We start from the raw sequence: 26616 nt of genomic DNA, 5'->3' as shown, positions 1-26616 counted from the left end.
CGTTAAACTGCGACCGTCAGTCTTGCAGCACTGGTCATATGCCCAAGAGAAAATGACCCTCCCTGTTTTCTCAAGAACTTGAAGATAAAATTCAACATGCCTACTCTATTCTACATGCGGACCTTTAATGAAGGTCCTTCTGACAAAAATGTCCAGAATGTCCCCCCTGCCATGCGCCCTCGTCTTGAGATCACTCCTTCCAATTCTGCCATTACTTCATCGCATGTAGGACCATCCTACAAAATGCCAGTTGCCTCATCTTCCCGCAATATTCTCCCAAGCATTCCTCCCACTTCAGGTCCTATTTTCACTACTTCTTCACTGCACAATACCTTTCCTCCACATTCCCACTCATCTGCCAGCATCTGCCTACCATACCAGTGACAGAATAGCGCTTGTCAATTGCCCCAGATTCATTAACACTTCAAGTTGACGGCATCAGAGAGTAAAAACGGTGGTGTGACATAGTGTGACGTGACGACTTCTGTGCGGGCGAGTATATTTGCAACTCTGTGCTCAAACACTGTTTAAATTTCGCACCGGCTTCTCTTTGGCAACGTAGCCTCGACATATTTCTTTTTTTTTTGCATAGCCTTACAGTATGTACTGAATCCTACCCGCTCATGTTGTTGCCTTATTTTATGTAATGTTATGTAGTTGTTGTGTTATAAAAAAAACGGGTCGAAAAGTTTTGCAACACCGGGCCAGAGATAGTACAAGTGATGCATGCACATGCAGAAGGGCTATGCGATGAAGTTGTTTACAATTTAGGCATAGCGCTGCACGGATACGAAATTGATTGGCAAGTAATTAAGGGATCTACCTTAGGTCCTGGAATACCCACGGGCCTTTCCTCGCTCACTGGCACTCATACCTCATGAGCCCACAAGTTGTATCCTTAAGCAATCACGTATCAATTATTCAAGTTTGTCGGTGATCGCTATAGGTAAGCTTGTTGCGTTGTGCTCGTGTTACTTACAGGATCACGAGACATACTACTCGGACAGGTTTAGAAAGTGCAGTGCTCCTGGCCACCGACCTGATGGAATCATGGTTTACCACAGCACCAGATCTGATAGTTAAAGCGCATACTTTTGCCAGGTTTCAAGTGAACTTTTTCCTGTATCTTCCCCACATTGCTGCAGTCGGATGGCTGTCTCAATAAACGTAATTCAAACTGTAGCTCTCGTATGCGAGGCGCTTTTGTATGGTGTGTGATGTTCTTTATCAGAGTGATTCAGACGCATCACTGACATCACTGTACAGGAGTCTACTGCGTGCTATTCGTCATCTCTTTCGTAATTCTCGTCAAACGATATCGATTATCTAACCCAGTAATCTGGGTTGCAAACTGCCTCCTCTTTATGACATCGACAGCTCATTTTGCGTTGGCTTTCAGCCATTTCTACACTGCACTCGTGAGGAATAACAGTTTGTGATGTAATGAAGGCTTACATTGGTACAGGAGTATGCTCCGTTTTCAGGGTTCACCAACGAAACTCCTGCATTGATGGGAGCCAATTTATTGAGTTCTGTTGCAGATCTAGTGGGAGATTTGCTCCTAATATACCGATGCTGGCTTGTCTGGGGGAAGAATTCTTATGTGATTGTTCTCCCACTGCTCGCTGCTCTTGGGGGCTTTGGTAAATTATCATCAACCTTCTCTTTAGACAGAAACACTCACCTTCGCCCACTATGTGCCAGGGTGTATCTTACCCATACCATCCCTTTTATTGTCAATCGACCCGACATCGCCAGTTCCCCCAACTGAGATCGTACCCTTGACTATTGCCGGATATGCTTTACCTCTTTGCACAAACATTATTGTCACTGGGCTCATCGCTGGTCGCCTCTGGTACATATCTCGCATCCCCATCTTAGACGAGCATGGAACGCCAGCGATTTTGAAAATCGCGGCTGGCGGGCGCCCGATGATGCTAATCATCGAAAGCGGTGCTCTGTATATGATCACGCAACTCATATTTGTCGTTCTCGTAGCCATTGGAAATCCCGCGGAGGCGATATTAAGTTTCGCTTGGGACACAAATATATGTGAGTCCTCGTACATTTTAGTTTGGGGTTCAGCTAAATATACACATGTCATGAGGGTATTGCGTCCACTTTGATTATAATTCGTGTTGGGCTGGGGATTTCGTCTGAGCAGACTATGTCGGCGATGACGTTGACTCAAGTGGAGTTTCATTCCCAGCGACAAGATACCACAGGGACGCTCTCAGTTGGCACATGGAGAAATGATCGCTCCGTTTAATTCTCCATTAGCTGCCAGATCGGGTGTGGAGCAGCGGTCATCGGATCGACCTTTGAATATTTCATATTACAAGTGATGTATGCGTGTAGAAGGGCTATATGATGAAGTTGCTTACAATTTAGGCATAGAACGGATACGAAATTGGTTGGCAAGTAAGTGACCGTCAGACTGGTCAAACTTTCACCCGTCTACGGGCTTCGTCCCCCAGTGCTACCGCCAGGGCTCCAAAACCCGAAAGCTATTAGTAGTAACCCATGTCAACGACTTGAACTGCTGTTGACCGGCCAGGAATTACTCACGGAGCCCTATTCTGGAACTGCCCATTAGCTAAATCACGTTAGTGCTTCATATGTTTTTGCTAGATGTAGATCTATTTCAATGGTAATAGGGTGTCGCAGCATGACTCGAATTTCCTGCATTCCTGCCCTCTTCTCCCTCTGAAGTTGTGATGGACATCTCAATCAATGTGTCTGCAACCATAGGTGTGGTATGCGAGGCATTTTTGTATGGTGCGCGATTCCCTGCTGTCATCAGATCAGTGATCACTGACATCACTATGCAGGAGTCTACTGCGTGTTGTTTATCATCTCCGTTGTAATTCTCATCAAACGATATCGACTAACCAATCGAGTAATCTGGGTTGCAAATTGCCTCCTGTTTATAACATCGACGGCTCATTTTGCATTGGTATTCAACCATTTCTACACTGCACTCGTGAGGAATAACAATTTATGATTGTAATGAAGACTTACATTGGCACAGGAATATACTCCGTTTTCAGAGTTCGGAGACGAAACTCCTGCAATGATGGGAGCCAATCTACTGAGTTCTGTTGTAGATTTAATTGGAGACTTGCTCCTAATCTATCGATGCTGGTTTGTCTGGGGGAAGAATTCTTTTGTGATTATTCTCCCACTGCTCACTGCTCTTGGGGGCTTTGGTAAATTATCAATCTTCTCTTTAGACGGAAACGCTGACCTTCACTTTCCGTGTGCCAGGGTGCATTTTGCCCATCCCATCCTTATTATTGTCAATCAACCCGACATCACCAGTTCCTCCAACTGAGATTGTACCCTTGACTGTTGCCGGATATGTTTTACCTCTTTGCACAAATATTATGGTCACTGGGCTCATCGCTGGTCGCCTCTGGTACTTAACTCGCATTCCCGTCGTCGACGAGCATGGAACGCCAGCGATTTTGAAAATCGCGTCCGGCGGGCGCCCGATGATGCTAATCATCGAAAGCGGTGCTCTGTATATGGTCACGCAGCTCATCTTTGTCGTTCTCGTGGCCATTGAAAATCCTGCTGAGGCGATATTAAGTTACGCTGGGACACAAATATATGTGAGTCTTCGTACATTCTGGTTTGTGGTTCAACTAAATATATGTCATGAGGGTATCGCGTCCACATTAATTATCATTCGGGTTGGGCTAGTAGGCACCTCGCCTGAGCAGACTTTACTATTGACGACTCACATAGAATTTTGGCCCCAGTCATAAGGTATCACAGGGGCGCGCTCAGGTGGCACATGGAGAAACGATTGTTCATTTGCTTCGCCATCAACTACATAGTTGGTACGGAGCCGGGTCAACCTTTAATATTGTTGAAGATAAATATAAGTATTCGAGACACGTAGGCCATATTATAATATATGCTTGCCATTTGGAGATAGTAAGGACATAAAATTGGGTTTGACAAGTAAGTGACCGGGATGGTCCCTCAAAAACGCTTGTAGCTTTGTTCGTCATGACCGGCTTGGCTCTGGATACACTGACACAAAGGGTCCCAGGCCAATAATAGTTGAGGCTTAGGGCAAGAATCGCGTTTCATTACCGTTAGGAAGATGATTCAGGCCCGGAGACACATGTGCTGCAGGGATGCATCACGAGTGTCTATGGGAAAAGAAGATCTTCAGCAGTGTGATGTAAGATATCAAAGCTGACAGTCTGCACACTCGCCAGTGAAGACTATGTTTAAGCCCGGGCAGACAAAGCACACTACGGTGTCCGATCGCCTCTGACACGCGCCGCTGAGAGTCTTGCAAGACGCTAAAGTCACCATCAGCCTTGGAAAAAAGCTGGGACCCACATAGCCGCATTATGATACGAGTTTCAAATAATTGTAACACTCGAGACACTATTGTCCTCGAGGAGTGGAATGGAGGCCGACAAACAAATGCCCTAATGTGACACGACATTAATCTGTCAAAATGCAAGTCATTGACTCGTCAGATTGGAAAATTGGAAGACGAGTACAACCCAGGCTAAAGCCTCTTGAAATGCCAGTTCGGGTCCAAGCTGATGGTAAACGATCTCCGAAGAATAGTTCCTTCGCCGAGTAGTACTGGCTATGAAGATAATACAATTATTCAATTACTATAATACAAGTTCGACATGTCATGACATCAATGACGAGAAAAGTTTGGTACGTACGCCGTACGACGAAAATTTCAGAAGGTCCCTGATCATTTTTTGTGCCTTTCCTTGCTTCAAGTACCAGACTCGGAGTACTTGAGACTGGTAAGGTGAAAATTAAGCTGAGACAATTCAGAAACTGGAGAACTGGGAGTCGTATGCAATGATCATACATTTAAATACCCGGTACCGGGGTCTCAGAAGGTGCTTATTGTACTCCGAGCCAAGTCTGGGGCTGACCTGTGCTGGGACCAATCGCGTGATATGCATTGTTCCCCCCTTCTGACAAGAACAACTTTAACTTAAAGGTATGTAAAGTAAGAACGTAATGACAAGACCTCGAAAACCTCGTCAGCTGCAAATTTGCTTCTGACTTACTCTGATACTCAGGCACTAAGGAACGGCGGCAGTAAAGCCTCTTGATCACGAACAACGATTCGTCTACACGAAAGTCGCCACCTCAACTCAACCTAGAACTCGGGTTGTCCATTACCTATGTCTTTGCTTGTCCAGAATACCCGTAATCTGTGCTCATCTAACTCCTAAATCACGTTTCATCAGTTCATGCGCCTTCCACCCCGCCAAACTCCAGTCGTCCGTCACTTTCGCTATCCTCGTCCTTCTCCAGTGATTGAAGGTGGGCTTTCAGCGTCCACCGTGGCCCTCGCATGGCCGCCTTCGCCAAAACCCACCTTCCCTCCGGCAAACTCATTCTACATTATGCCGCCGATAATGCCGAGCACGCCGTCATTGAGTTATTCAATGTCGATCTCTGGCCTCAACCAGATCTCCCCCAGGAATGAAGAATTGTTCTACCAGTATCGTCATCGCCAGGTATTCTAAAACATGAGCCTGCGCCATCATCCTCGCACTCGCGAACAGTAACATTTGATTTAGACGTGTTATTCGTTTCGGATCCTTCATTGAAGTGGGACAAACTTAAAAAAAAAACTAACATGTCTCTTTCATGTTTTATTTGAAAATATAATTTTCTCATGTCTCCTTGTCTTTGTGTGTCATCTTCCATAGTTAGAGAGTGATCAAATTATCTTCTTATGCGGTTTTGCTAAGTAGAATAAGGTTAAACAAGCCGCACTGGGACATTTTCTGATGCGGCTGGGTGAAAGCGGGAGGTCACGGGTCACGCCCTGGCGCGGTCAGCGCGAGGTTTCGACTTTCGAGGCTCAGAGGCAGCGCCAGGCTTCATGTTGCGATTGGAGGTTAAGTGTGGTAGGTGGAGGGAGACTGCACGTCAGGTGGTGGATAGACATACACCGAGCGGTGCTGGAGGTCTTGGCCTTTGCTGTAAGTGAGGTAACGCGCTGGCAGGGCCAGTTGTACGATTGCGACTAGTCGGCCTCGTGTTTTAGCTTAGGCAACTATTCGCGTAGATCAATTCAGCTGGCATCGATGAATTTTATGGTTTGCCTCTTCATAATACACGTCGCTAACCATCTATTCAAAACACTGAGTTTCTCACCAAGAGCTCACCAGAGCCGCAGGGCCTGCTCAAGTATCATCATAGTAGACGCCCATCAACTTAAAGTCCACCGATCTCCGTTCATCTCGTTAACCCAAGTGAATTATGAAACTAGTACGTATCGTATCGTAAATCGTATAATGTATTACTCTTACTTCTAGAACGGGTAAGGCTCCTCCAACCCTGACTTAAGCCTTCACGTTTTGCGACGAAGAAAATGCTTTGTCCGTGTCGACTGTCGACCCGAGCCTTGTCTGTCCAACTCTTTTCACTCACTTAGTCGCTCCTTCTATAGAATGTTCTATACCCGCAGACCGCCAACTCTATCTATAAATGAGTTGAACCATATTCTCAGCGAGTCTCTGGACCTGGAAAGATTTGAATCGTTGATGTTCCCGAGGCTATCCTTGACGACCCACTCCTTTCGATCCCGGAAAAACCAAAAACCTCAACATTCCACCGCTTGTTCTTTCGCTCATCATCACATCTGTCACTCGTTCCACGTTCGCCCACGAAACAGGTAGACGAGCCTGTCACACCGAGCCCTCGCAAGATGACATTTACTTGGCGCTTATCGCGTTCATCGCCCCACAGGTCTCGCCGAGCTGAGGATCATGCGGTGCGTATGTGAATCTGCACTCTAACGCTCATATTCATGTTGCGCAGGTGGAAGACATTGCACGTGTCCCATCGAATCGTTCTCGCTCGTCGTCTATCTGCAGTGTCACTTCTGCCGTTTTATCACCTTCGAGAACACTGACCAGCGTGTCTTCGACCTCAAGTCTCGGTTCAGTGATACCTACGTCTGAACGTTTCTCCAAGCATCTCGCGGAAGTTGTATGTACGGAAACAGGAAAGAGTCATGCGGCCTTCAGTACAAGGAGATCCCCCTCACCATCTCCAGTTGGCACTCGGCTTTCCCCAATGCAAATGGTTCACTTTCCACCCACACCCCGTTCACCGTTGCAGCTCTTGTTTGGTAACAAATCATCATCGAGTAACACATGCAAAGGGGCAATGACGAGTGTAGATGTGATGGAAAAGTGGTCGGGCGCCTCAGCAACCGAATGCAATGTCATCGAGTCTAGCACACCTCGAGCGACTGAATTTGCCATTTCATCGCATAGACGTAGTGACAGTACTGTCCAGGCCAAAACAAGACGACGACCCTCAGCATTGACACTGGTTCTTCCTCAAGAGATTGCATCCCTCTGTCTTCAACCAGCGATCGGAGTATCACCTTATGTACCTTCTGATACTGAAGGTTCCCTCTCCGCGTGCTCCCTCTCATCTCCTACTACATCCATACCCACATCATGCCAGCCTTCGTCACACGTTCCTTCAGCCTCATCTAATACACTTGCATCGTCTATTTCAACAACCTCTTCTTTTCCCTGGTCTCGTGCACGGGCTAGCTCCCGTTCCATGCTGACACCCCCATTACCGGGACCTCCACCATGTAGCCCCCTTCCTCCATTACCCCCTTTAACGGCACAAAAATCGGACGTTATCACGCCTCCGAACGCCCCAGTCCCTCTTCCAACAATCAATCCGACTCCTTCAAAATGTGCTCGTACTCCTGTGCGTCCTAGTTCGCCTTCGGGCACAGTTGCGATCCCTCCTTCTCCTGGAAGTCTGCGACTTCCTTCTCGTTTAAGCTGGGGTGCTACAGGACGCACCGTGGTCCCTCTTCCGTCGAATCTACCCAGTCCGCCTTCCTCCCCTTCTAAAGTAGGGAGAAAGAGAGAACTTTCTTCGTGTTCCGCCACCAATAACGGATTGTCCAATGCCGCTTCCCCTGTCCTAGGCAAGCGCGCGAGTATTGGGATATTGGAAGCTGCAGGTGATTTGGAAGCTCAAGTACGGCGCATGAAAAAGAAGAGCATACTGGTACTAGGCACTCGGCGTTCAAAGGGGACACTCAGCTGTTCCGATTCGCCTCCGAAACGCGTGCAGATCCATACTGAGGGCCCCGATACTGCAAGTTCACTAAAGATAGCAAGGAGGAAGTCGAGTGCTGCTTGCACAATACCGTTTCTAGCAGTTCCGCGGGAGCGGAGAAGATCTGCTCCCCTGCTGCGAAGTGGAGCCACATTGGAGGCTACGCCTATCCCGCCTGCATGTGCAGACTGGACATTGTCGCTGCCTTTCTGCATCGATACACCGGGGAGTGGCATTTGTGTACCAACGCCTCCTTCAGAGGACGGCGCCCTTCATGAAGCTGATAAAGCTCTACAAGCAGCACAAGGGGATGACTGGACCCTTTCCCTTGGTGCAGATCGTCAGAATCCCACAATGGCTAGGGAAGGTGTGGCGAGCCAAAATCCGCAAGCCAAGGACAGCGCAAAAGAACAATTATCTGTGACTGCACAGCTTCCTACGCCGAGCACCACACCTGAGCCTGAGGGTGATATTCTAACATCATCTCTACCTGCTTTCTACCCGCCCTTCCCCCGGCCATGTTCTCCCGCGAGCCTCGGTCCTCACGGTGGTGGCCTTGATCTTGATGGAGGGTGTGGGAAGCGAGGTTCTGGTTGGGATGCTTGCGAGTGGTTTGGGTTCAGCAGCATGGAAGAACCCCAATCTGAGGATACAAGACCTATCTCTATGCTTCACTCGGAAGCTTCGTGGATCCGCCGGAGCTGCGACACTAATGCTCCCCGGAGGGGTGATGTTTGTTTTACTCGGAGGGGTCACGAGGAGGGAATACGTTCCCCGAGCGAGGATAGCACCATGTCAGCTTGTTCTGCGGACACCCTTTTTTACAGTGCTCGCACCACTATATTTGTCGCATGATGGTTTCATGGGATGTTCCAATTGATGTCTCATTGACTTTCTCGCGTGTGTCCCTCCCAAAAGTACGTCTCCATCATCAATTTCTCCGCTAAGTCTCCGAACCATGAACGCCCCATGGGATCCAGGCCTTATGGTTCCCAACCACATCTAAACCCCCTAGTTGTATCTCATTTATATGCATGTCTTGGTCTTGGTGATATATCTCGGGTCCATACTGTTGTATCTACTCGCGAACGCTGTGCTGTCAAATGATTCGGAAGAGGTGGTAGCCTATCTTATATTTCTTGGATAATTATTTAAAGACGTAGTATGTCCCTTGAATATGAAACCGCAGGGCGTTGTTTTCTACTCAGTTTCCGTGGTGGTCTGATGTATTCGCAAAAGTAATGACCTCATAGAGATTCTGAGTTCGACGAGGTGGATTAGAGCAATAATCCAAATATCAAAGTTTGCGGGTCAATGTTTAGCACGTAGGTGGACTGAAACTGCAAGCGTGATACCCCGAAATCTTCAAAACCCTCAAGCTGCGGCTGAGCGCTGGGCCTTGACACAATGGCACGACCAGAACTGTCGTTCTTCGGGTTTCAATATGGTCTGTCCGATAATATTCCTGTTATTAGGGCTGATTCGAAAGGGGATTAGCTCCACCACGCTAAACCAGGCTTAGCTACTTGATAAGCTCCTCGACCTCGTTGCACTATGATTGCAAGCGAGTTAAAGTTTGAGCGTCGTGGAATTTTCACAAGTATGTGATTGCCACTGCGCGTTTACAAGCAAGCATCACAGGAGCACCAAACCACGCCCAACACTTTGATAACAAGGCAGAATGGCTGATAGCATTTTGTGAGCAAAAATAATTGATTGACAAAGCATACAAACGGATGGTGAGTGAGTGAACTTACCTGGTCAAACGTTTTATCGTGGCGGCAGCCAGATAAGATCAACGCGTTTCAAGGAAATAAACTCGCCCCGCCACCAATATGATGGTGGATCCCATGATTCGGATCGTCTGTTCGCCATAATCATAATAGCATCCACACTCGATCCGCCAATCCATCACGAACGAGACGCTATATTCAAATCCAATGATAAGAACAGAACGTACACATGTCCAATGGTCCTGACGAGTCGCCATGGTTAACGCTTTTGGGTAGATATGTGGTAAGTATAATCTGCGGCGGCCCAATGCCAAACGGTATATACTATCGGTTACCATAAGTTCAGACAATCGCTGGATTGTACCACGTCTAGATACGGCCTTCGCCATTTTCATGAATTGCTCGTGCGGATCCAGATGAGCACCGAGCAGTGCTGTCTTGTCAAAAAAATTACTGCGCCATCGGTGATCCGACAATATTAACGTATGTGATGCGTGCAAATTGAACAGAAGTGTGCCATAATGGATATCCTGCCAGTCATTGCAAGGTCACCGTCGCCCTAGGACATGCACGTGCTAACGTTCCAACGAAATTTCAACGTTAACAGTCAGGAAAATGACGACGATGTCAAGTTACAAGTTACAGTCGCATGGTGGCATCGAATGAATTTTGGTGAATAGGCAAGTTACGGCCGGTCACGGTGCAGGTCTCCGCAGACCTTAAGGCTTAAGCTTAAGGTGTCGGAGTCTTGCCAGTGCCCTCGGCAAATTAAAGCGGAGTTGTATTACCACTAGCTCCTATCTGTTCATCCACTTCTCCACCCTCATCGTTGCCCGCCCGCCGCGGTCTCGAAATGAATACTGATTTCGGGCTCCAACCGTGTGATGTCAACCTCGTCTTCCTCCGTCTCTTCCCTCATCCATTTCTGGTCTTTTTATCCCGCCCGTGTGCTCACCCATCTATCATGAATCCCCATTCTCACAGGCCGACATAGCCTTCCTGTCCAGCCTATATCTCAGTATATCTGGAATCAGGCTCGTCGCTGACTGTGAGACCTGCGACAGTACTGTTGGAGTTCCATATATCAAGGCCACCTATCATCAAAATCGCAAAGCATAGCAAACTACAGGTCTAGTTGTCCTGGCAGAGCATGAGGCAGCGGGCCGCACCTCCACAGGTCTCTGGTCGTGCTACATTACCGCATGACGAGGCAAAGCAAGAAGTCGGGCAGGGCAAAGTGAACATCGAACACCGTCTCAATTTTATTCCAGGGGAAGGAACAGAAGAGCAGCAATTCGGGTTAAGGTAGCGTATGGATCACTACCTTTATATTTACTGGTTATTTCTAACGATGTTCTCACAGCGCGCACTGAATCTCGCAGGCGACATTCAAATTTGTTTCGCGAGTCGTTATGCAGGAAGCGCCAGGACGTATGCGCTAATGATACTAACTGCCGCAAAATTTTACCACTCACCGCTCCCAGCTTCGCTCCCGAACCAAATCCTGATAATTCAGGGGTTGCAAAGGGCAAGTCAACTATTGTAGTTCGGAACGCTCTTATATCTCTTTCGGATGCCATAGCAGGTTTCAAAGGCATCAGACATATTTCAGAACTGGTTCAAGATACTGCCTCAGCAACTAACAACCAACAAGCCACTTTCAACACGATCGACATGTTCCCCGCTGTTCATGGATCCTTGAAAGCGTTTGACTCCATAGCTAAGGGGCTTGCAGATGTACGGACGTCTATTATATCTTGTAGGTGGTTGGTCTCCGTGCGTAGGTCCATCCCTATCCTAAGGTGCATTAAGTATCTTAACTTGTGCATTCCAGGGAACGTGAATGTTTGGTGGGCTAATCGACGACAAGCCAAACCAACGGAAGTCGGGGACATGCCACGTGAGTGGCGTTACCGATGATCATTAGTACCATGTGCTTTAGAAATTGGTTTACATGTGTTCGTGAGCACAACCCGTAACTGCCAGTCTCCTCCGGCTATCTCATCTACGCCAAGGCCTTGTTATATCCAGAATCAAACATTTATTGGTGGTTATCATATAACAGTGTGGTATAAGGTGGCTCAGTTCACGAAGTCTGGCCATGAACGGGACGCTAGGTCCGTCTTGGCCATACTAATCGATCCGATCAGTTGCTGATCAGAGGTAGGGAATGAAAATTCCCGAGTGTACTTATCATAAACTGACATTGAAAGTACTTTCCTACGAATCCTACCACGCACAAAAGCCGGGTGGAGGTTCCTAGGAAGAAGGCACCTTGGGTCTTAAGATTTTTGCCCATGTCCTCCATGCTTAATATGCTCTCCTTGTGGCACTGGCAGACTGAGGTGGTCATCCTCGGTCTACTAGGCGTTATTGTCTACTACTATCGCTCTCGCACACTTAATTCCTGTGTGCTACCCTTACCCCCTGGTCCATCAGTCCCTCCTATTGGGCATTAGTATGTGTCGTGGTCGTGCGATGAATGTCATGTATTGATGCACGACAACAGTCCACCCAGGAAGATTGCTCAGTGGATTGACGAATATGGACCAGTCATGTCTTTCCAGGATGGAAAAAATGTACTAGTCATCGTCGGACGTTACCAGGTATGACATCTCGTAGGACATTACCATTGGGTGTTTACATCTCTGACAGGAAGCCATTGACATCATGGAGAAGCAGGGCGCATTCCTTGCAGACCGGCCTCGTTCTGTCGCTGGCTGTGACATCCTTGGGAAAGGGATGAGATTCGTCCAAATTGGCTCTGGCGAGAGGCTCCGCAAATTTCGCAAGTAGGCAACACATTGGTTGATTTAAAACCCGACTGTCTCACCAGTCCGATCACATCAGATCTTCTCATTCGCACCTCCAGGTGAAGTCTGCTCAGACTTACGAGCAGGTACAGGTCGCGCATGCACATGAAATTATTCTGGACATACTGCACGAGCCCAAGTTGCACCAGCAGCATATCAAACGGTTCGTCCGTTCCCTATTCTCACATTTCGGCTGGTGACATCCGCGCATAGTTTCGCAGCATCTGTAATTCTGCATATCGTATATGGGAAAACAACCCCTACTTTGCTCAATGACCCGTATCTACTACAGCTGCAAAAGATGATTCCAAGGGTTCAGAGCGCAATGGTGCCAGGTGCATACCTTGTTGACAAGTACCCCATCCTCAAATATGTCCCTGGTTATGGGCGAAATTTAAAAGAGTGGAGCCAGGAAGAATACAACATGTTATTCGGTCAGCTAAATCAGGTTAAAAGTCAAATGGTACGGACTCGTCTTCTATAGTGTAGTCGTTGCATCGACCTCGTCATGAACAGGACAACCACATTGCCCCTCATTCAGTTGTGAAGGATCTCCTTCTACACGCGGGAGAGAACCAGCTGTCTGAGACAGAGATAGCATATCTGTCTGGGTCCCTCATCGGAGCAGGCTCGGATACGGTAGGCCAAGAAACTGATATAGACTCAGATCAGGCAAAACTAACTCGCGGAATCTTAGACTGCTGTCGCAATTTCAACAGTTTTAATGGCTGCTGCGCGTTTTCCACATTTACAGGCTCGTGTGCATGAGGAGCTAGAAGCCATCATTGGCCGAGAGACTAGTATGCAAGTTAAACCATCTTAGTTCAAAACCAACTGACCTTGCACCACAGCTCCCACGTTTGAGGACTGGTCGCAGCTTGTTCAGGTTCAAGCCTTCATTCTGGAAGCTCTTCGATGGAGGCCTGTCAATCCAATAGGTAAGCCAATCATCCCCATTCAAGGCCATTTGGTTGATCGGCGTTCCAGGTTTACCCCACCGCGCAACGAAAGATATCATTTGGGTATGTCGCACACAATCACAGATCAAATCTGAGTTTATCATCACAGAACGGCATGTGCATCCCTGCTGGCGCCACTGTCTTCGGAAATCATTGGTTGGTGCACACCAGATTTATTTTACAATGTCTTACTTCGTGGTTCAGGAGCATCGCGCGTGACCCCTCTGTCTATCACGATCCCGAATTATTCAATCCCAAACGATGGATCGGTTTAGACGGAGAAATCAGAGAGGACATGAAGCTGTTCACTTTTGGTTTTGGAAGACGGTAGATATCAAGTCTTTATTTGACTGGGTTTCCGCTGAACATATCTTAGTGCATGCCCCGGGTTGCATGTTGCAAACCGGTGAGTCGACAATATGGCTTGATGAGTGTTTTGTCTCAATGCATCCGCCACGTTTCAGATCAGTGTACATCGCTGTCGCTCTTATCCTCTGGTCCTTTACACTGGCAGAAGACCCTAACAATCCTATTGACGACACTGCCTTTACACCTGGCATAGTATCACATCAGAAGCCTTTCAGCCTGATCTTCAAGCCTCGCATGGATGAAGCATCATTGAGAAACATTTTCTGTTCCACCGCCGTATAGGAGGTTTCAGTACGTGGCTGTTGAAGGTACAACGATGGATTTCTAGGTCTGCTTTATATGTATTCTCTTCGTCCTCATTCTACTATCGCCTTTCTTGCTATACGTGTATAAATATCGTGAACAAGATAGTGCAGTTAAGCCTGCCGATATTACCTTGAGTGCTCGCGTATGTGGGAATGATTGGCTGGTGGCTGCACTTATCAGCGCAACCACTGGTTGGCTTTCGTTCGTCTCTTTCATTTGTCATCACGGACCTTATACTACCTTATACGATAATTACTACCTTATATTAAGTTATAAACTTTGTCCTCGTCTATTTGTACCTCAGCAGTTCTTCTCGGACGCTGAGGTACGTTTCTCGTTTATCATGCACGCCGGCTCCCTCTTACATTAGTTTGTCTCTAGACTTCGTCTTTAGGTATCGTTAATATGTAGGGAAACGCACGGGTACGGGTAACACCGCGGTTCTATGCTGACGGGTTTGGAGGGTACGGGTACGGAGTAGGATAGTCGTACCCTTGAGCATACCGTGGCCATTCACCGCGGGCTGACGGTGTTTGGGCGGGTATAATATACCAAATCGGGAACCAGGCGCGCGACAGCCATTGAACACCGTGTTTGATTCTCTGTTTTTCCTTCCTCTGAGAGCTTGAGGATCACAAGTGAATGCTATACTGATTTCTGTCATGTCTTTTGTACCCCCGTGAATCATTCTAGCACGAAGAGTTTATTGATAAATACGAGAAATCTGCCGAGATTACTGATGACATTGAAGCAGACACAGTCCGTATGCAACATTTAATTTTGCACTGACACTGACAACTATACAGAACGAGGATGACTTTGGTGACTACTCACTTGGTTCCATGTCTCGTACTACTAGTAGCGAGTTGGATGAGTTTCTTCGATTACCAACTGTGAAAACCAAGGACCCACTCGCATGGTGGCAAAACAACTGCCGTGCTTATCCAATGCTGCATCGGATGGCACTCGACTATCTCTCTGTCCCAGGTATGTCTCCTTCGAATCCTCTTTCAATCAATCAATACTTATTATCTTGCTCAGCAACATCAACTGCGGTTGAACGTGTCTTCTCGCAGGGCCGGCAGCTCCTTCATTTTACTCGCAACCGACTCGCACCATCAACAATTCGTGCCTTTCTCTGCCTCGGAGCGTGGGGCAGAAGTGATCTTCTGGTGATGGAGGACCTTTTAGCCGCTGTCAGGACTCAAAAACGGAAGCGAAATGAAGTCGAAGCAGAGGAGAATGACAAGGAAAAGTAGTACTATTTTATTTCATTGTTGTTAATACTTAATACACTCTTCTTGGTAATGTACCCGCGGTGTTCAGAGACACCGCGGTGTTTTCCATAAACCGCGACATTGACGGGTCGGTGTGTACCCGTACCCGTGAAGGGTACGGTGTTGGCGGGTGCGGGTGCGGTGTCAACTTTCCGACCCTCGGTGTTACCCGTGCGGTACCCTATTAATATGCCATCATAGCAGTTCTTCTCGGACGCCGAGACTTCGTCTTTAGATTCACTTTTAACAACCTTTAACCCTGCAATTGCGAAAATCAAGTTGATCGCCTCGGTGTCAAAACATTCTTGTCCAGTTATGATGGATGACGATGAGTCTGGTCCGTTTGGATCTTCCGTTGTGGCTTACTTAAGACTCATGCAAGCTCATCACCGTGAATGTCACGCAGCGCTGGCTTGGACTGAAACGAATAAGCCAATACCAATGGAAATGAATCACGGGCCAGGTCAAAGCTTCAGATGAGTCTGTACTACTGCACTTAGAACTAAAGAGATATTCCTCGAATTAAGCGTCTTCAAGGGTGAAATTTCACCGTGACAACTGAGCACGCAGTACTCAGCAACAAACTAATTACGTGTCGTGTGGTCAACCGCACTGCACCAATGCGAAAGTAGAAAACCGACTCACTAGCACTGGTGCTACAATAAAATATGAGCGACCACTACCGCGCCGGTGAGTCACGGGGTCAGATGAAAACTACTCATACTCAGTGATGGGGTCAGCTACCTCCTCGCAGTTATAGCCAGGGCAGCATTCTCCGTAGTCTGCGTCGGGGCCGCAGAGGGTGTAGGAACATTGATCCTCAACGACAGGCATAGACATTGTCAACCTGAAAGCGGCGGCAACTGCGAGGATGAAAGAGAGACGCATTCTTTGTGAGATGTGATATGGGCTTCCGAAAAATATCTGAAGGGGACGGTAGGAACCAACTTGCCTTTAAATGTTCCCTGTCTACCTGCCAGGACACTCCTTCAAACAAATGACGTTTGCATTGCCAGCAGACGTCGGGATTGATTTACTCTGTCCCTGACATTCTTTTGGCATAGGAAAGGCTGGCAATGTGTAATTCCAAGGGCCGTTGTTGTATACGGCCTACGATAAGTGATACGACAATCATTCAGGCTGGAGCCGGGCTCATGGATACTGAGAGACATTCAGAGTCTCATTGTGCACGGGGGAACACGAAACTGGATACTGGGAGATCAGCGCTTGATCGGCGAGATAGGTCAATGATAATACGTATCTTTGTCCAGCATTCCTTGACCAATCAGAATCATTCTTTCGACTGCTCATACTTACCATTCATTGCAATAAGAAATTACAAGGGCTATGTCCGACATAGGGTCTTCGACCCCAAAGGACAATGAATTTGAATTTAACAAAATTACAATAGTTGCCTTAGGACGCCGAATGTTATGTGCAACCACATCATCGGCTTGGGTCTGAAAGATTAAGTTTATATTATGCAAACCAATTTCAGGTTACAGACACTGAAACCTCCGCTGCCCTCTCCGAGTCGGAATCAGCATACAACTGAATGACGTCTCGCTCTGGCCTGCCTATTCGTTCATTGTCGGTTCCCTCTGTAATGCCCGATACAGTCCCTGTAAATGCTATAGCCGTAATTATTGCAGTGTCTTGAGTCGACCACTCGCGTGTAACTCCCCGCCCCCATGCAACACGAATAATGATAAACAATTGAACGATGCCCTAGTCCAATAAAGAGGACTAATGTCAGAAACGGATGTAACTCAGGTTTGTTTGCTTACCTGGATTTTGCCAATAGACAGGAAGCATAGAGTGACAACACCGTCAGAATGTATACCAAATGACACTATAAAAATAATAGCGAAGACCGAGTATAACGCTGCACACCCGATGACCATGAGGGCGATGGCATCGTATATGCTGGAATCATATTGGGCCATAATCTACGTCATGCGCCCTCGCATGACGAACAAGCGATTCGTCACGAGAATGGTATAAATCACGGTCTGCCCGACTTCGATGCAGAGGTAGGCAGGTTCGAACCATTGGTCCCCGCCTGGTACAGGACAGTGATAGACAAATCTGCTCGAGATGTTAGTGACTGCCGTCGCTTGGTGGATGACGAACTGCACCGATCATGGCAACATAGAGAGTGATCATTGGGACCATCACTCACCTTGACCAATTCCATATCACAAAACATCGGTAGAGCTAAGTATGTCAAGTATCAGGCTTGTATCAGACGTTCTGGAAAACTATTAAGCTCACGAGCAGAGCTTGCATGAACCACCCCTGAATGTGACCACTAGATGCGGCGTCGATACTTGAGGTCTGCGGGTGGACGGGCAAGGACACTTACGTGGTAAGCGCTATAAAGTTAATACGATGACTCATGAAGCCCTCGATTAGCGCGAGCGGATCACCAGGCGCGTCACGAAGATCGATCCAAATACTTTGCGTTCACACCAAAGTTTATCGTCCCCAATACGAACGTGATGTAGACGTAGAAAAGAAGCGAGCGACGATGATCTGCAATTTCTCCCCCATATCGAGGCCGTTGCATGAGAACAATCCAGGCATGCACTGTAAGGAGAAGGAATACGCCTATTACAGTACATAAGTCAACTTCCACATTGTCGTATTCGAACAAAAACACACCATAGAATGCACATGCTACCATCATTCCATCAAGGCGAAATCGTTCTATGGACAGATTCGTCTGTGGGGCTTGGGATGACATGACACCGGATCTGGTGACAGACCAGATAAAAGAGGTTAAGCAAGACACCGAGACGATTAAATACTTGCTAAGGTGCAAGTGGTGAAGGAAACGAGTGGAGAGGGGCCGCCACTGTTTCCAAGCGATCCTTTAATGTTCGTGCTGGAGGGGTAGTCCAACTTGGAGGTTTGTGTCGAGATTGTACAAACGCATTGTATTATCCCGTGATCCACACGCAAGGCGGTCGTTCCAAAACAAAGTGATGGTGGTTGTCAAAAGTCTGTATCCAGTGTTGAATATCCTAATCGAGCCATTGGACGCCGCGGAGATAAGCAACTCGGTCGTCTTTGCATCCCAGATTTTCACTCCGTTCTTGGTCGTTACGACTTTCAATGAACATATGCTCGGTGAGTAGACTACCACCCTAGGCCTGTCTTGATTGGACCAAGTACTGTCTCTACAAGTACTCTCGACATCCTGTATTTGGATCCACTCAAAATTCTATACACTGATGACATGGACATGGCATAACTAATAACCGGAACCTACACAGCAACCTCGTCGTGCCAGTGCAGCCAGACAAGCGCCCGCGCGTCCTTTCAACTTGACTGCATTCACAATCCAGCGAGCTTTGAATAGCTGCAACCAATTATCCATTCTATTACAAGCATCCTTTTTGAACTTCATCTCCATCTCCGCAAGACTTCCTGTGATTCCAAAATTCTAACACAACGTGCAAGCGCTGTCATAATTGGGGGACTAATAATTGTTGACCAAGGCTCTCCAGCTTGTTGCTGGCTGCAGTCTTCAACTCCTTCACAGCAATGATGATCCCCTCTCCCTGCTCTAAACCTTGCGTCTCCGGTCCCATCTCCTGCCGTTGCCTCTTCCATTGCATCCGCCGCTCCAGTCTTTCGAGAATCTCATCCACACTTCTGATGAGCTTCTCGAGATCAGATTTCGAAGGAGTCTGCATATACTTCTTTGTGCCATCCACAAGGGTAAGAATGAACTCGAAATCGCGTGTGTTGTGAATGTCATAGGGAGGATCGTTCCACGCGCCTCTCATTACGTCCCACCACTGCTGCTCTGTAACAGAATCGAGCGATGCAACCGACTTTTTTTCAGGTGTGATTCGAAGGAAGATACCAGCTATGTAAAAGGCATGCTGTGTGGGTGATTCGGAATCACAGTACTCTGGAATCATGCCAATGCACCGATCAACGTGGCGATCCCCAGACAAATGGGGGTGCCAGTCGGAATTCTTCGCGAGGGCAAAGACTAGTTTCAGATAGCACAAGTCGCGGTCATAATCGAAAAAGCGGTCAGGATCATCATTCGCGGGTGTTGTACCTGGGTGCGGACAAAGCACGGACAGAATAGCGGGGGAGAGCTTGGTCAAAACCACGTCTCGTAGCTTGTCATCCATGGCATCGGTCGAGGCCATTTCTTCTCGGGCACTGTGAGCAGCGCGAAGAGCGGCATGACGTAAATGAGGAGGCATGTTATTGTCCATACAGGCGACGAGCCTCTCGATGAACAAATGTTGTTTAGCGGGGCTGCAGCACACTCCCATGCTACCCAGTAGCAAAAATATGTCATATGCCGCTTCGTGGTCGTCGGAATGAATGTAGTCCAGGTAGTCTACCAGCCAGTCGAAGTCTTCTGGTGAGTGAGAATCGCCTTGCAACATCAGGTGCGCATACCACAATTCGTCAGGGTTACGTGATACGTTAGCAGCGGCGAACATGAAGTGCAGTACATTTCGCAGGGCTGTCAACAAAACCAAGGCATTGTTTTGTTCGGATGACCTCGCTCGTGAATAAATCTTCTTGCAAACGTCCAGGTTCCGCATGGTGTGGAATGAAGAAAAGTGATGTCCAGCAAGTTCGAGGATGCGACAGATAATGTCAAGGAGGTTCCATGCCCGGCGTGAGACTTCTGTGCTATCCTTTTCAAGCTCCCCTCCATTGCATGCCCAGAGAGCCTTCTGAAATTGCGCCAAAAAGGACTCCATGAGCCGAGGCAGTGCAGAACTACGCAATCTCTGTTAATCAGGGCTGAAAAACCACCAAATGAGTCGATGGCACCTTTTGTCAATCCTAACTATGTCTCTTCTGTCAACCTGAGCCCCGACCATGGTACAAGCAAGAAGAGTGCAATTGGCCACAATTCGAATTGACGGAGAGGATGGAGAGGATAGCAATTTTGATATCACTGTTATCCCGAGGTTTTCTATGACTTCATTCACTCGCCCAGTAACAAAGTGATAAGGAAGAACATGTGACAGCCGCTCAGGGATGTAGTCGGGGCAAGCTTCTGACAAAAAAGTAACCCACGAAATTCCACTGTCATCTTCTGGAAGACAGAGATTTACAGTTGTGTCAAGCACCGTATGGTTGGCGGTACGTATGCTCTCCCTCCAAATCTGAAGAAACACGTCGAAGTCTCTTCTCCCGCGGACAACAAATTCGCCCCGGCCAGGATATGCTTGAAGGACACATCCGTAGTATAGATGGCTTAGAGCCATTGTACATGCAGAGGCTTTCTCCTCCAACGACGGTACGATTTGCCTATGAATGTCAACGCAACTTGTGAAGATGTCATAGAGCTGAGGCAGCATGTCCGAGATGTCAAGATCCAGGGGCCATTCAACCTGCGGAACAAAGCTGGCAGCGGCAAGAAACACTTCAGGATCCGTGGATGTCTCAAGCAGCCACTTGACACTAGGTGCTTCGAGATCGCTGGTTGGTATGTGCGGGAAACCGAGGGTAAGGGTGGATTCCTTCGCCGCCAAAACATCCAGATTCTGGTCGAGTGATTGTGCCTCTGAGTCTACAACATTTGTCGAAGAGCGCGGAACCAAAGAACGCAACCCTTTGTGAAGCGCGGTGGATAACAGCTGAATAGAGCGTCGTGCGAATGCGCCAGTAGCACACACAGCGCCTGGGGAGTGGAATGAGTACCGGGTCTCCTGTGTAAGTGTAGATAAGAACATCACCTCTCGATGCTTCAGACAATCGGGTCCATCTCGGTCTGAGGGTACCAAACATTCGTTGCAGCACAGCTGATGAGAAATGGTCAAAACCTGTGCACACGTAATAAAATATAGTTTACCGTGCGCTGACGTCTTGAGCTGCCGGAAATACCTGGAGGCTGGTTCGAAGATCAAGAGTAAAACTCCTGCAATGCTGATTCAGACAGAACCATCACAAGAATCCACGAAATGATCTTACTGTGGATGCCCAATATACGCAACACTGTCGACATCGGCGTCTGGAATGGACAGGCAGGAGATATCAAACATGCCATCACTGTCAGCGAATAGAACAGAAATCCGAAGACCGTTGTGGCAATGATCACCCAAGCGATGCTGGGCTGCTCATACCACATATTGGCGCCGAGGGCGATCCCAAAGAGAAGAAGGGAGATCTGAAGTAAGACGGGAAAGGATTGCACGACAGCATCGAAATACCATGTGACGAGGCCATCGAACTTCTCTTGCCTACGCTTCCCTCGTTCCTCCTGCGAACCGCGACCATATCTGTTTGACTTATAGTACCCGAGCCACTGCTTGCCTAGTACGGCTCCGAATGCTGCTAGCAAGCTCATAGACAAGCTTGCGTATGCGATCATTTGGATCCTCAGAACCGGCGCAGTCGCCGACCACGTAGATGCTGGGTCTAAGGGCGTGGAGCCCGCTTCAGCGAAGTTGCCGAGTCCGATGTACACGAGTTGCTTCAGAAGGGCATTCGTGGTGTCGCTGGGGTCGGGACTAAGATTGGACTCCATCGCCACTATAAAAGATGTGCTGACAGCTGAGAAAAGACCGGACTGATCAAACATCAGTCTCAAATGAGTCAAAGATAGGCACGCGAAACCTACGAAGACCAAGACGATGTCCATATCGCCGGTGTATCGCTCGAGGAACTCACCGTCGTGTTCCTCCGCGACTCTTTTGTACACCCCCCAGAAACGAGACCGATTGTCCTTGCCACTCTTCGACGCAATCGTCGAGTCCTGGAGAACATCCAATACTTGCTTCATGATATTTGTTCTGCGTGTAAGGTATCGGTAGCTGCGATCGCTCGGTATATTTTTCGCTCACAATTCGCCGAGACTTGGCTGGTCCTTCTCTGCCACGACCTTTTCCGCCTGACTGAGATAATTCATGAGCTTGTTTGAAAACGCCATTGATAGGGACTTACAGAACTAAATCGTCGTCCGCTGCAACTTTGAAAGCACTTTCCTGTTCACGAGGTTCTAATGGCTGGGAAGGCCCAGTGTTTGAGCTGCAGTTCTGGTGAGTTACACAGAAGCATCAGGGCCGAACCACTTGCATCTCTGATGGTAGCTTCGCCTCTGAAGGTCCGTCATTTTCCTTCTCCCTATCTTGTTGTTATGCGGGTGACAGATCCCAGGAAGCCGCAACTTACTCTGAATCCTCCGGGAGTCCTAGGGTATCTTGTTCCGGGGCAGGCTGCTCGTCTATATGGGCGCCCTGGTCCTCGGCGCCGCTAGTGCTGGATGCTTTTGACATGAGGAAGTGACAGCTATAATTTGGACCCAAAGTAAAAGCCAGTGGAGTTGGGAAGAGCCTGAGCGGACAGAGATAAGGAGCGGTACACAGCAAGCTGGTTGGGCGCCTGTAATCATCACGAACACGTGCATATTGTTGACGCCGAGGGTGTTCGTGAGCATCGCCATCTCGGTGTACATGACAAATGCCTTGCAAATCTTATTTCTGAACTTTGAGCCAAGTCTAGGGTTAGGGTTTTGTTTGAGTCAACGACCTACTTTGTTTTCATTGTCAATCTCTCTCACATTGCTCTCACAGTAACCTTGCCATCATATTGAAAGAAGCCAAACTCGAGCAGCGGGACGTCCTGTCTGACCTCAGTGAAGCCATCGAGCCGCATGCGTTACTAGGATGTATGTGGGCTTAGCGTTCATCTTCGTAATGCGTTTGGCGAGACTACCCAAGACCATTTGCATCTAACACAAGAGCGAGAAAACACGATTAGCAGAATATGCACTCACGCCAATCCAGTTCCAGTACTATGGTCCTCCAACAAAGATGACATTGGCCATTGAGCCAACAAACGACAAGCTTCTTCGTTGTCCAGGAACCGTATCAAGAGAAGGACGGATAACGTTCGGACTTACCTCCTGGCCTCCCCATCGTATAGTCCTACCGCGAGACGAAGCGCAAGCAGGTCAAGACCATGATAACGATGCAGAACGTATCTATCTCCGGCCTTAGCGCGCCTGCTGAAATGCGTCGCTGTTCCCACCCAGTTTTGTTCATGTCGACATATTATATTGACCGTCCTCTATAGGGTTGCATAGGTCCCATCCCATTCAAGTTTCTTTGGTAGTGCAACTAATGAATGTAGTGTTTAAAGCTCAAGACCCAAGACCTACTAGTAACATTTGCGTCTGCGCATGGTCGTTATTTGACGCATACTTGCAGCATCAACAAGATGCACGAAAGCATCCCAAACACCTTCATCCCATTCCTAGGATATCCTCCAGAAATCAGCTACGGAGGTACATACTATCGCCCGTACCAATCAGTCGCAATACTCAAGTCTTTGTCACAGTTCCAGACCCGACACACATCCCAATACGTTCCTCTCGCATTGGTCCGCAGCAGTTGTTGAAGAACCTAGGGCACGTTGGAGTAGGGGACCCCCAGGCAGGGGGCGGGAGTAGAGGAGAGTTTGGCGGTGTTTGGCAGTGTTTGAGCCGGGTTTAGCCGAGGAGAGAGTCGTTAGAGCCTCCACATGCAGTAGCGGCCTTCAGGTCTTCGTTGTCCTTCGATAGCAGAGTCTTCGGGCATAGCCCACTCCAACTGGTGAACAGAGCGAGTTCGCCTCGACCAAAGCTTCGCGTTTGGTCTTCCCCTTAGAGCCCAGAGTCCAGATGCAGAAATCAGAAGCCTCGCGGAATACACGAGAAGACGACCTAACTGGTCAAGTACAAAAAAGTCAAGAAACACGAGGAGAACACGTTACAAAGCATAGCATTCTTATTCGTGAACCGAGAAACAATACTAACGACGAACAAGTCTCCTTAGCCAAGCTGCCTAAAAGAAAGGAATTACCACCTAGAGGACCAGGAGGCAAGTTCATACCCAAGCCTCTCTCAGGACACCGAAAACTCCAGTAGCACGTTCACATCAACTGCTTCGTCGCCTCTCGACACGCTGGAGACTAACAAACGGCAACTTACGCCAGACGAAGAGGAACCGGAGAATCGTGAAGTCTCGGATCAAGAAGTTAATGAGGATTTAAGAGAAGATGATGAAGAGTCGTTACCTGACGCACCAAAAGCAAACACCATACTCCTCCCAGCCTTCCAGTGGGACACAGATGTCCACCGTCTATCCCTAGAGAACCAAGCACTCGAGCTGTTCCATCAGTGCAACCACCAGTAGTGCCAACAAAGCCTAGTATAAAGCCCACAGTCATACCAAAGCAAACACAGACAACTAAAGTTACAATGTCAACGACAGTCAGCTAACTCTCCACCCTTGTTCCATGGACGCGACGACGAAAACTCAGCTAACTTCATACAAAGTCTTGAAGTGTACATCGCTGTCAACCATATCTCAGGATGAAGTGATAATGATCCTGCTGCTGGGCACGTTCATATCAGCAGGCTCAGACGCAGATGTATGGTGGACGGGCCTAGGAGCAGCACACAAAGCCACGTGGGTGCAAGCCAAAGTAGCATTCTTGACGAAGTGGCCGGCGATAGTTGTCGCAGGGAAGACACAGAGGGAGTATCAGAAAGACTTGCTAGAGCTGCGATTCAAGGAAGAAGAAGTCGGAGAACGAGTCACTGGTAGCAGGGATCACAACATGGGCGCATATCTAGTTCTACAACAAGCTAAAATGCTTGTGAAGGACACAGGAGTAGAAAATGTACCCATTCTAATCCAACCAGTCGGTGAAGCACTCCTGTGAGCCCTTAGAGACCTAACATCAGTGGTGCCTGTAGACTGGGACGCCTTCCTAAACAAAATCAAGAACATCAATATCAATACCCTACAAGAGAAAGCAAAGAGAGTCAAGGAGAGGAAGGAGATGGAGAGAGCTCAGAATGCATGCATCATGCGGTTGGAAAGTCGACAAGATCCTATCGAGGTGTTATGCCTACAGATGCAGCAGACAACGATTGGATCTAACACGTTGACCCCAAAAGCAGCAGTGCCTCCAAGGACCATGGGGAACACACCTCCCAGTGCCATGACGCTGCAAAGAGCAGTACATTACATGGCAGCTAACCAATCGACAACCAATCAGTACCCTAGAGGACAACCTCCCATGCAAGAAGAGAAGGGCGCACTACGCACCTACGTCAATGAGCTACAACACCACATAGACACGGATACGGGGCATACGGCATATGGGGAACAGTTAAGGCAGTGGACGGCAAAGTGGGGAGAAGGAGCAAGGTGCACAGAGAAAACACCATTCCCACTAACCCCAGGAACAGCACAAATATGCTCTGGTGAATGCTTTAGATGTGGGGTGCATGGATACATCAGACCAAGATGCCCTATCCCAACAGACGCTCAACTCCCGAAGAATGAAAGCATATGGCGCAGCAACTGCACATGAATTCTCGGCACGTTCAATAGGGCCACAGCCCCCCAAGTCAATCTAGTAATGGAAGAGGCTTTAGAGTAGGGAAATGGGAACAGGTCATTGGCATAGAGGATAGCCGAACGACCTGAGAACAATCAGCACCTCATCCATCTGGACAACTAGTCCTCGTGTGCAAGGAGGAAACACACAAGGACCGACATACCTTCCCCATCAAACACATTCACTGTATGAAACCATGTTGTTATGCAGCCCGCTAACGAACAATGTGACATTATTGATCTGTATTCAATGAATGAGGAAGGAACACACCAAAACTGCCAACCCTTCTTGCATTACATTGTGTTTGCAGGACCGAAAGGAGAGATTGTGCGAGTCAAAGCGCTCTTCGATGAAGGTGCTGTGGGTATCACAACCTGGCAAGCACATATAAGAAAAGTGCTCAACCAGTATAAGTGAGTCTTGGCTCTGCCTAGCTGCTATACTTGCAGAATGCAAGAACGTTTGACCCTAAAGGGGAAGCAAGGAAAGAAGGATCCACGAAATGATGCTAATCAACCCTGGTGAATGGCGGTGAAATGTGCTGAAGGCGCGCGCGGGGAAAGTGAAGTGCGAAAGTGCAGCGAAGTGTGCGAAGGTAGTGCAAGTAGTGCACAAGTGTAGGGAAGTGAACTGTGACTGATAAGAGGAAAAGCGCGGATCTAGACGGATACTG

At 48.1% G+C, this 26616-nt stretch overlaps 10 protein-coding genes across 10 annotated transcripts; 4 read left to right on the top strand and 6 right to left on the bottom strand.

Annotated features, from left to right (window-relative positions):
• Positions 1-853: 853 nt before the first annotated feature.
• DFJ58DRAFT_811783 (uncharacterized protein) lies at positions 854-2404 on the top strand. The gene is made up of 6 exons (XM_041391504.1): positions 854-946; positions 1008-1210; positions 1267-1418; positions 1466-1643; positions 1705-2072; positions 2108-2404. The coding sequence occupies exons 2-6, from the start codon at positions 1150-1152 to the stop codon at positions 2267-2269; spliced, it is 921 nt and encodes a 306-aa protein (XP_041238690.1). The 5' UTR covers positions 854-946; positions 1008-1149; the 3' UTR covers positions 2270-2404.
• Positions 2405-2644: 240 nt separating this feature from the next.
• On the bottom strand, positions 2645-3565 carry DFJ58DRAFT_845618 (uncharacterized protein; the record flags this gene model as incomplete). Its single annotated transcript, XM_041393176.1, has 4 exons — positions 2645-2793; positions 2893-2975; positions 3022-3098; positions 3248-3565. 4 exons carry the CDS (start codon positions 3563-3565, stop codon positions 2645-2647), a joined length of 627 nt encoding a protein of 208 aa, XP_041238689.1.
• A 2742-nt stretch (positions 3566-6307) lies between these two features.
• DFJ58DRAFT_103662 (uncharacterized protein) lies at positions 6308-9313 on the top strand. The gene is made up of 2 exons (XM_041378619.1): positions 6308-6784; positions 6832-9313. Exons 1-2 carry the CDS (start codon positions 6719-6721, stop codon positions 8959-8961), a joined length of 2196 nt encoding a protein of 731 aa, XP_041238688.1. The 5' UTR covers positions 6308-6718; the 3' UTR covers positions 8962-9313.
• Positions 9314-9769: 456 nt separating this feature from the next.
• Positions 9770-10143, bottom strand: DFJ58DRAFT_103652 (uncharacterized protein). Its single transcript, XM_041378618.1, has 2 exons — positions 9864-10143; positions 9770-9791 (listed from the first exon to the last, which is right to left on the bottom strand). Exon 1 carries the CDS (start codon positions 10094-10096, stop codon positions 9902-9904), a length of 195 nt encoding a protein of 64 aa, XP_041238687.1. The 5' UTR covers positions 10097-10143; the 3' UTR covers positions 9770-9791; positions 9864-9901.
• A 1671-nt stretch (positions 10144-11814) lies between these two features.
• DFJ58DRAFT_103629 (cytochrome P450) lies at positions 11815-14283 on the top strand. The gene is made up of 13 exons (XM_041378617.1): positions 11815-12297; positions 12349-12445; positions 12495-12631; positions 12690-12815; positions 12866-13115; positions 13169-13291; positions 13350-13452; positions 13504-13590; positions 13640-13674; positions 13721-13767; positions 13816-13938; positions 13988-14017; positions 14076-14283. Exons 1-13 carry the CDS (start codon positions 12137-12139, stop codon positions 14260-14262), a joined length of 1506 nt encoding a protein of 501 aa, XP_041238686.1. The 5' UTR covers positions 11815-12136; the 3' UTR covers positions 14263-14283.
• Positions 14284-16986: 2703 nt separating this feature from the next.
• DFJ58DRAFT_811751 (uncharacterized protein) lies at positions 16987-17945 on the bottom strand. The gene is made up of 7 exons (XM_041391503.1): positions 17929-17945; positions 17840-17874; positions 17702-17738; positions 17613-17651; positions 17537-17583; positions 17351-17512; positions 16987-17291 (listed from the first exon to the last, which is right to left on the bottom strand). Exons 3-7 carry the CDS (start codon positions 17736-17738, stop codon positions 17058-17060), a joined length of 519 nt encoding a protein of 172 aa, XP_041238685.1. The 5' UTR covers positions 17840-17874; positions 17929-17945; the 3' UTR covers positions 16987-17057.
• On the bottom strand, positions 17926-18350 carry DFJ58DRAFT_103560 (uncharacterized protein). Its single transcript, XM_041378616.1, has 2 exons — positions 18228-18350; positions 17926-18173 (listed from the first exon to the last, which is right to left on the bottom strand). The coding sequence occupies exons 1-2, from the start codon at positions 18307-18309 to the stop codon at positions 18001-18003; spliced, it is 255 nt and encodes an 84-aa protein (XP_041238684.1). The 5' UTR covers positions 18310-18350; the 3' UTR covers positions 17926-18000.
• Positions 18351-18931: 581 nt separating this feature from the next.
• Positions 18932-21054, bottom strand: DFJ58DRAFT_811747 (uncharacterized protein). Its single transcript, XM_041391502.1, has 2 exons — positions 20379-21054; positions 18932-20324 (listed from the first exon to the last, which is right to left on the bottom strand). Exons 1-2 carry the CDS (start codon positions 20909-20911, stop codon positions 19034-19036), a joined length of 1824 nt encoding a protein of 607 aa, XP_041238683.1. The 5' UTR covers positions 20912-21054; the 3' UTR covers positions 18932-19033.
• Positions 21055-21855: 801 nt separating this feature from the next.
• DFJ58DRAFT_644972 (uncharacterized protein) lies at positions 21856-22281 on the bottom strand (the record flags this gene model as incomplete). The annotated part of the gene is made up of 2 exons (XM_041381413.1): positions 21856-22122; positions 22174-22281. Coding segments are annotated over 2 exons (375 nt in total), but the record flags the coding sequence as incomplete, so codon positions are not given.
• A 1490-nt stretch (positions 22282-23771) lies between these two features.
• On the top strand, positions 23772-25916 carry DFJ58DRAFT_733214 (uncharacterized protein; the record flags this gene model as incomplete). The annotated part of the gene is made up of 5 exons (XM_041386268.1): positions 23772-23838; positions 23892-24019; positions 24368-24711; positions 24806-25242; positions 25294-25916. The coding sequence occupies 5 exons, from the start codon at positions 23772-23774 to the stop codon at positions 25914-25916; spliced, it is 1599 nt and encodes a 532-aa protein (XP_041238681.1).
• Positions 25917-26616: the final 700 nt, after the last annotated feature.

Source organism: Suillus subalutaceus (genome assembly GCF_016647625.1).
Source record: "Suillus subalutaceus strain FC151 chromosome Unknown DFJ58scaffold_143, whole genome shotgun sequence".
NCBI classification, from domain to species: domain Eukaryota; kingdom Fungi; phylum Basidiomycota; class Agaricomycetes; order Boletales; family Suillaceae; genus Suillus; species Suillus subalutaceus.
This window is presented reverse-complemented; position numbering and strand designations above follow the sequence as displayed.

What these genes read in the sequence shown, in the direction of transcription:
- DFJ58DRAFT_811783 (XM_041391504.1), top strand. Translation starts at nt 1,150, where the DNA reads ATGGCTGTCTCAATAAACGTAATTCAAACTGTAGCTCTCGTATGCGAG. An exon ending in CGCTGCTCTTGGGGGCTTTG is followed by an intron (nt 1,644 to 1,704) that starts GTAAATTATCAT and finishes ACTATGTGCCAG; the next exon opens with GGTGTATCTTACCCATACCA. An exon ending in GTGAGTCCTCGTACATTTTA is followed by an intron (nt 2,073 to 2,107) that starts GTTTGGGGTTCA and finishes ACATGTCATGAG; the next exon opens with GGTATTGCGTCCACTTTGAT.
- DFJ58DRAFT_103662 (XM_041378619.1), top strand. Translation starts at nt 6,719, where the DNA reads ATGACATTTACTTGGCGCTTATCGCGTTCATCGCCCCACAGGTCTCGC. An exon ending in GCCGAGCTGAGGATCATGCG is followed by an intron (nt 6,785 to 6,831) that starts GTGCGTATGTGA and finishes CATGTTGCGCAG; the next exon opens with GTGGAAGACATTGCACGTGT.
- DFJ58DRAFT_103652 (XM_041378618.1), bottom strand. Translation starts at nt 10,096, where the DNA reads ATGGCGACTCGTCAGGACCATTGGACATGTGTACGTTCTGTTCTTATC.
- DFJ58DRAFT_103629 (XM_041378617.1), top strand. Translation starts at nt 12,137, where the DNA reads ATGTCCTCCATGCTTAATATGCTCTCCTTGTGGCACTGGCAGACTGAG. An exon ending in TCATCGTCGGACGTTACCAG is followed by an intron (nt 12,446 to 12,494) that starts GTATGACATCTC and finishes CATCTCTGACAG; the next exon opens with GAAGCCATTGACATCATGGA. An exon ending in CACCAGCAGCATATCAAACG is followed by an intron (nt 12,816 to 12,865) that starts GTTCGTCCGTTC and finishes ATCCGCGCATAG; the next exon opens with TTTCGCAGCATCTGTAATTC.
- DFJ58DRAFT_811751 (XM_041391503.1), bottom strand. Translation starts at nt 17,738, where the DNA reads ATGGTCCCAATGATCACTCTCTATGTTGCCATGATCG. An exon ending in GTACCAGGCGGGGACCAATG is followed by an intron (nt 17,584 to 17,612) that starts GTTCGAACCTGC and finishes TCTGCATCGAAG; the next exon opens with TCGGGCAGACCGTGATTTAT. An exon ending in TCGTGACGAATCGCTTGTTC is followed by an intron (nt 17,513 to 17,536) that starts GTCATGCGAGGG and finishes CGCATGACGTAG; the next exon opens with ATTATGGCCCAATATGATTC.
- DFJ58DRAFT_103560 (XM_041378616.1), bottom strand. Translation starts at nt 18,309, where the DNA reads ATGTCATCCCAAGCCCCACAGACGAATCTGTCCATAGAACGATTTCGC. An exon ending in GGTAGCATGTGCATTCTATG is followed by an intron (nt 18,174 to 18,227) that starts GTGTGTTTTTGT and finishes GTACTGTAATAG; the next exon opens with GCGTATTCCTTCTCCTTACA.
- DFJ58DRAFT_811747 (XM_041391502.1), bottom strand. Translation starts at nt 20,911, where the DNA reads ATGCTGCCTCAGCTCTATGACATCTTCACAAGTTGCGTTGACATTCAT. An exon ending in ATAGTTAGGATTGACAAAAG is followed by an intron (nt 20,325 to 20,378) that starts GTGCCATCGACT and finishes GAGATTGCGTAG; the next exon opens with TTCTGCACTGCCTCGGCTCA.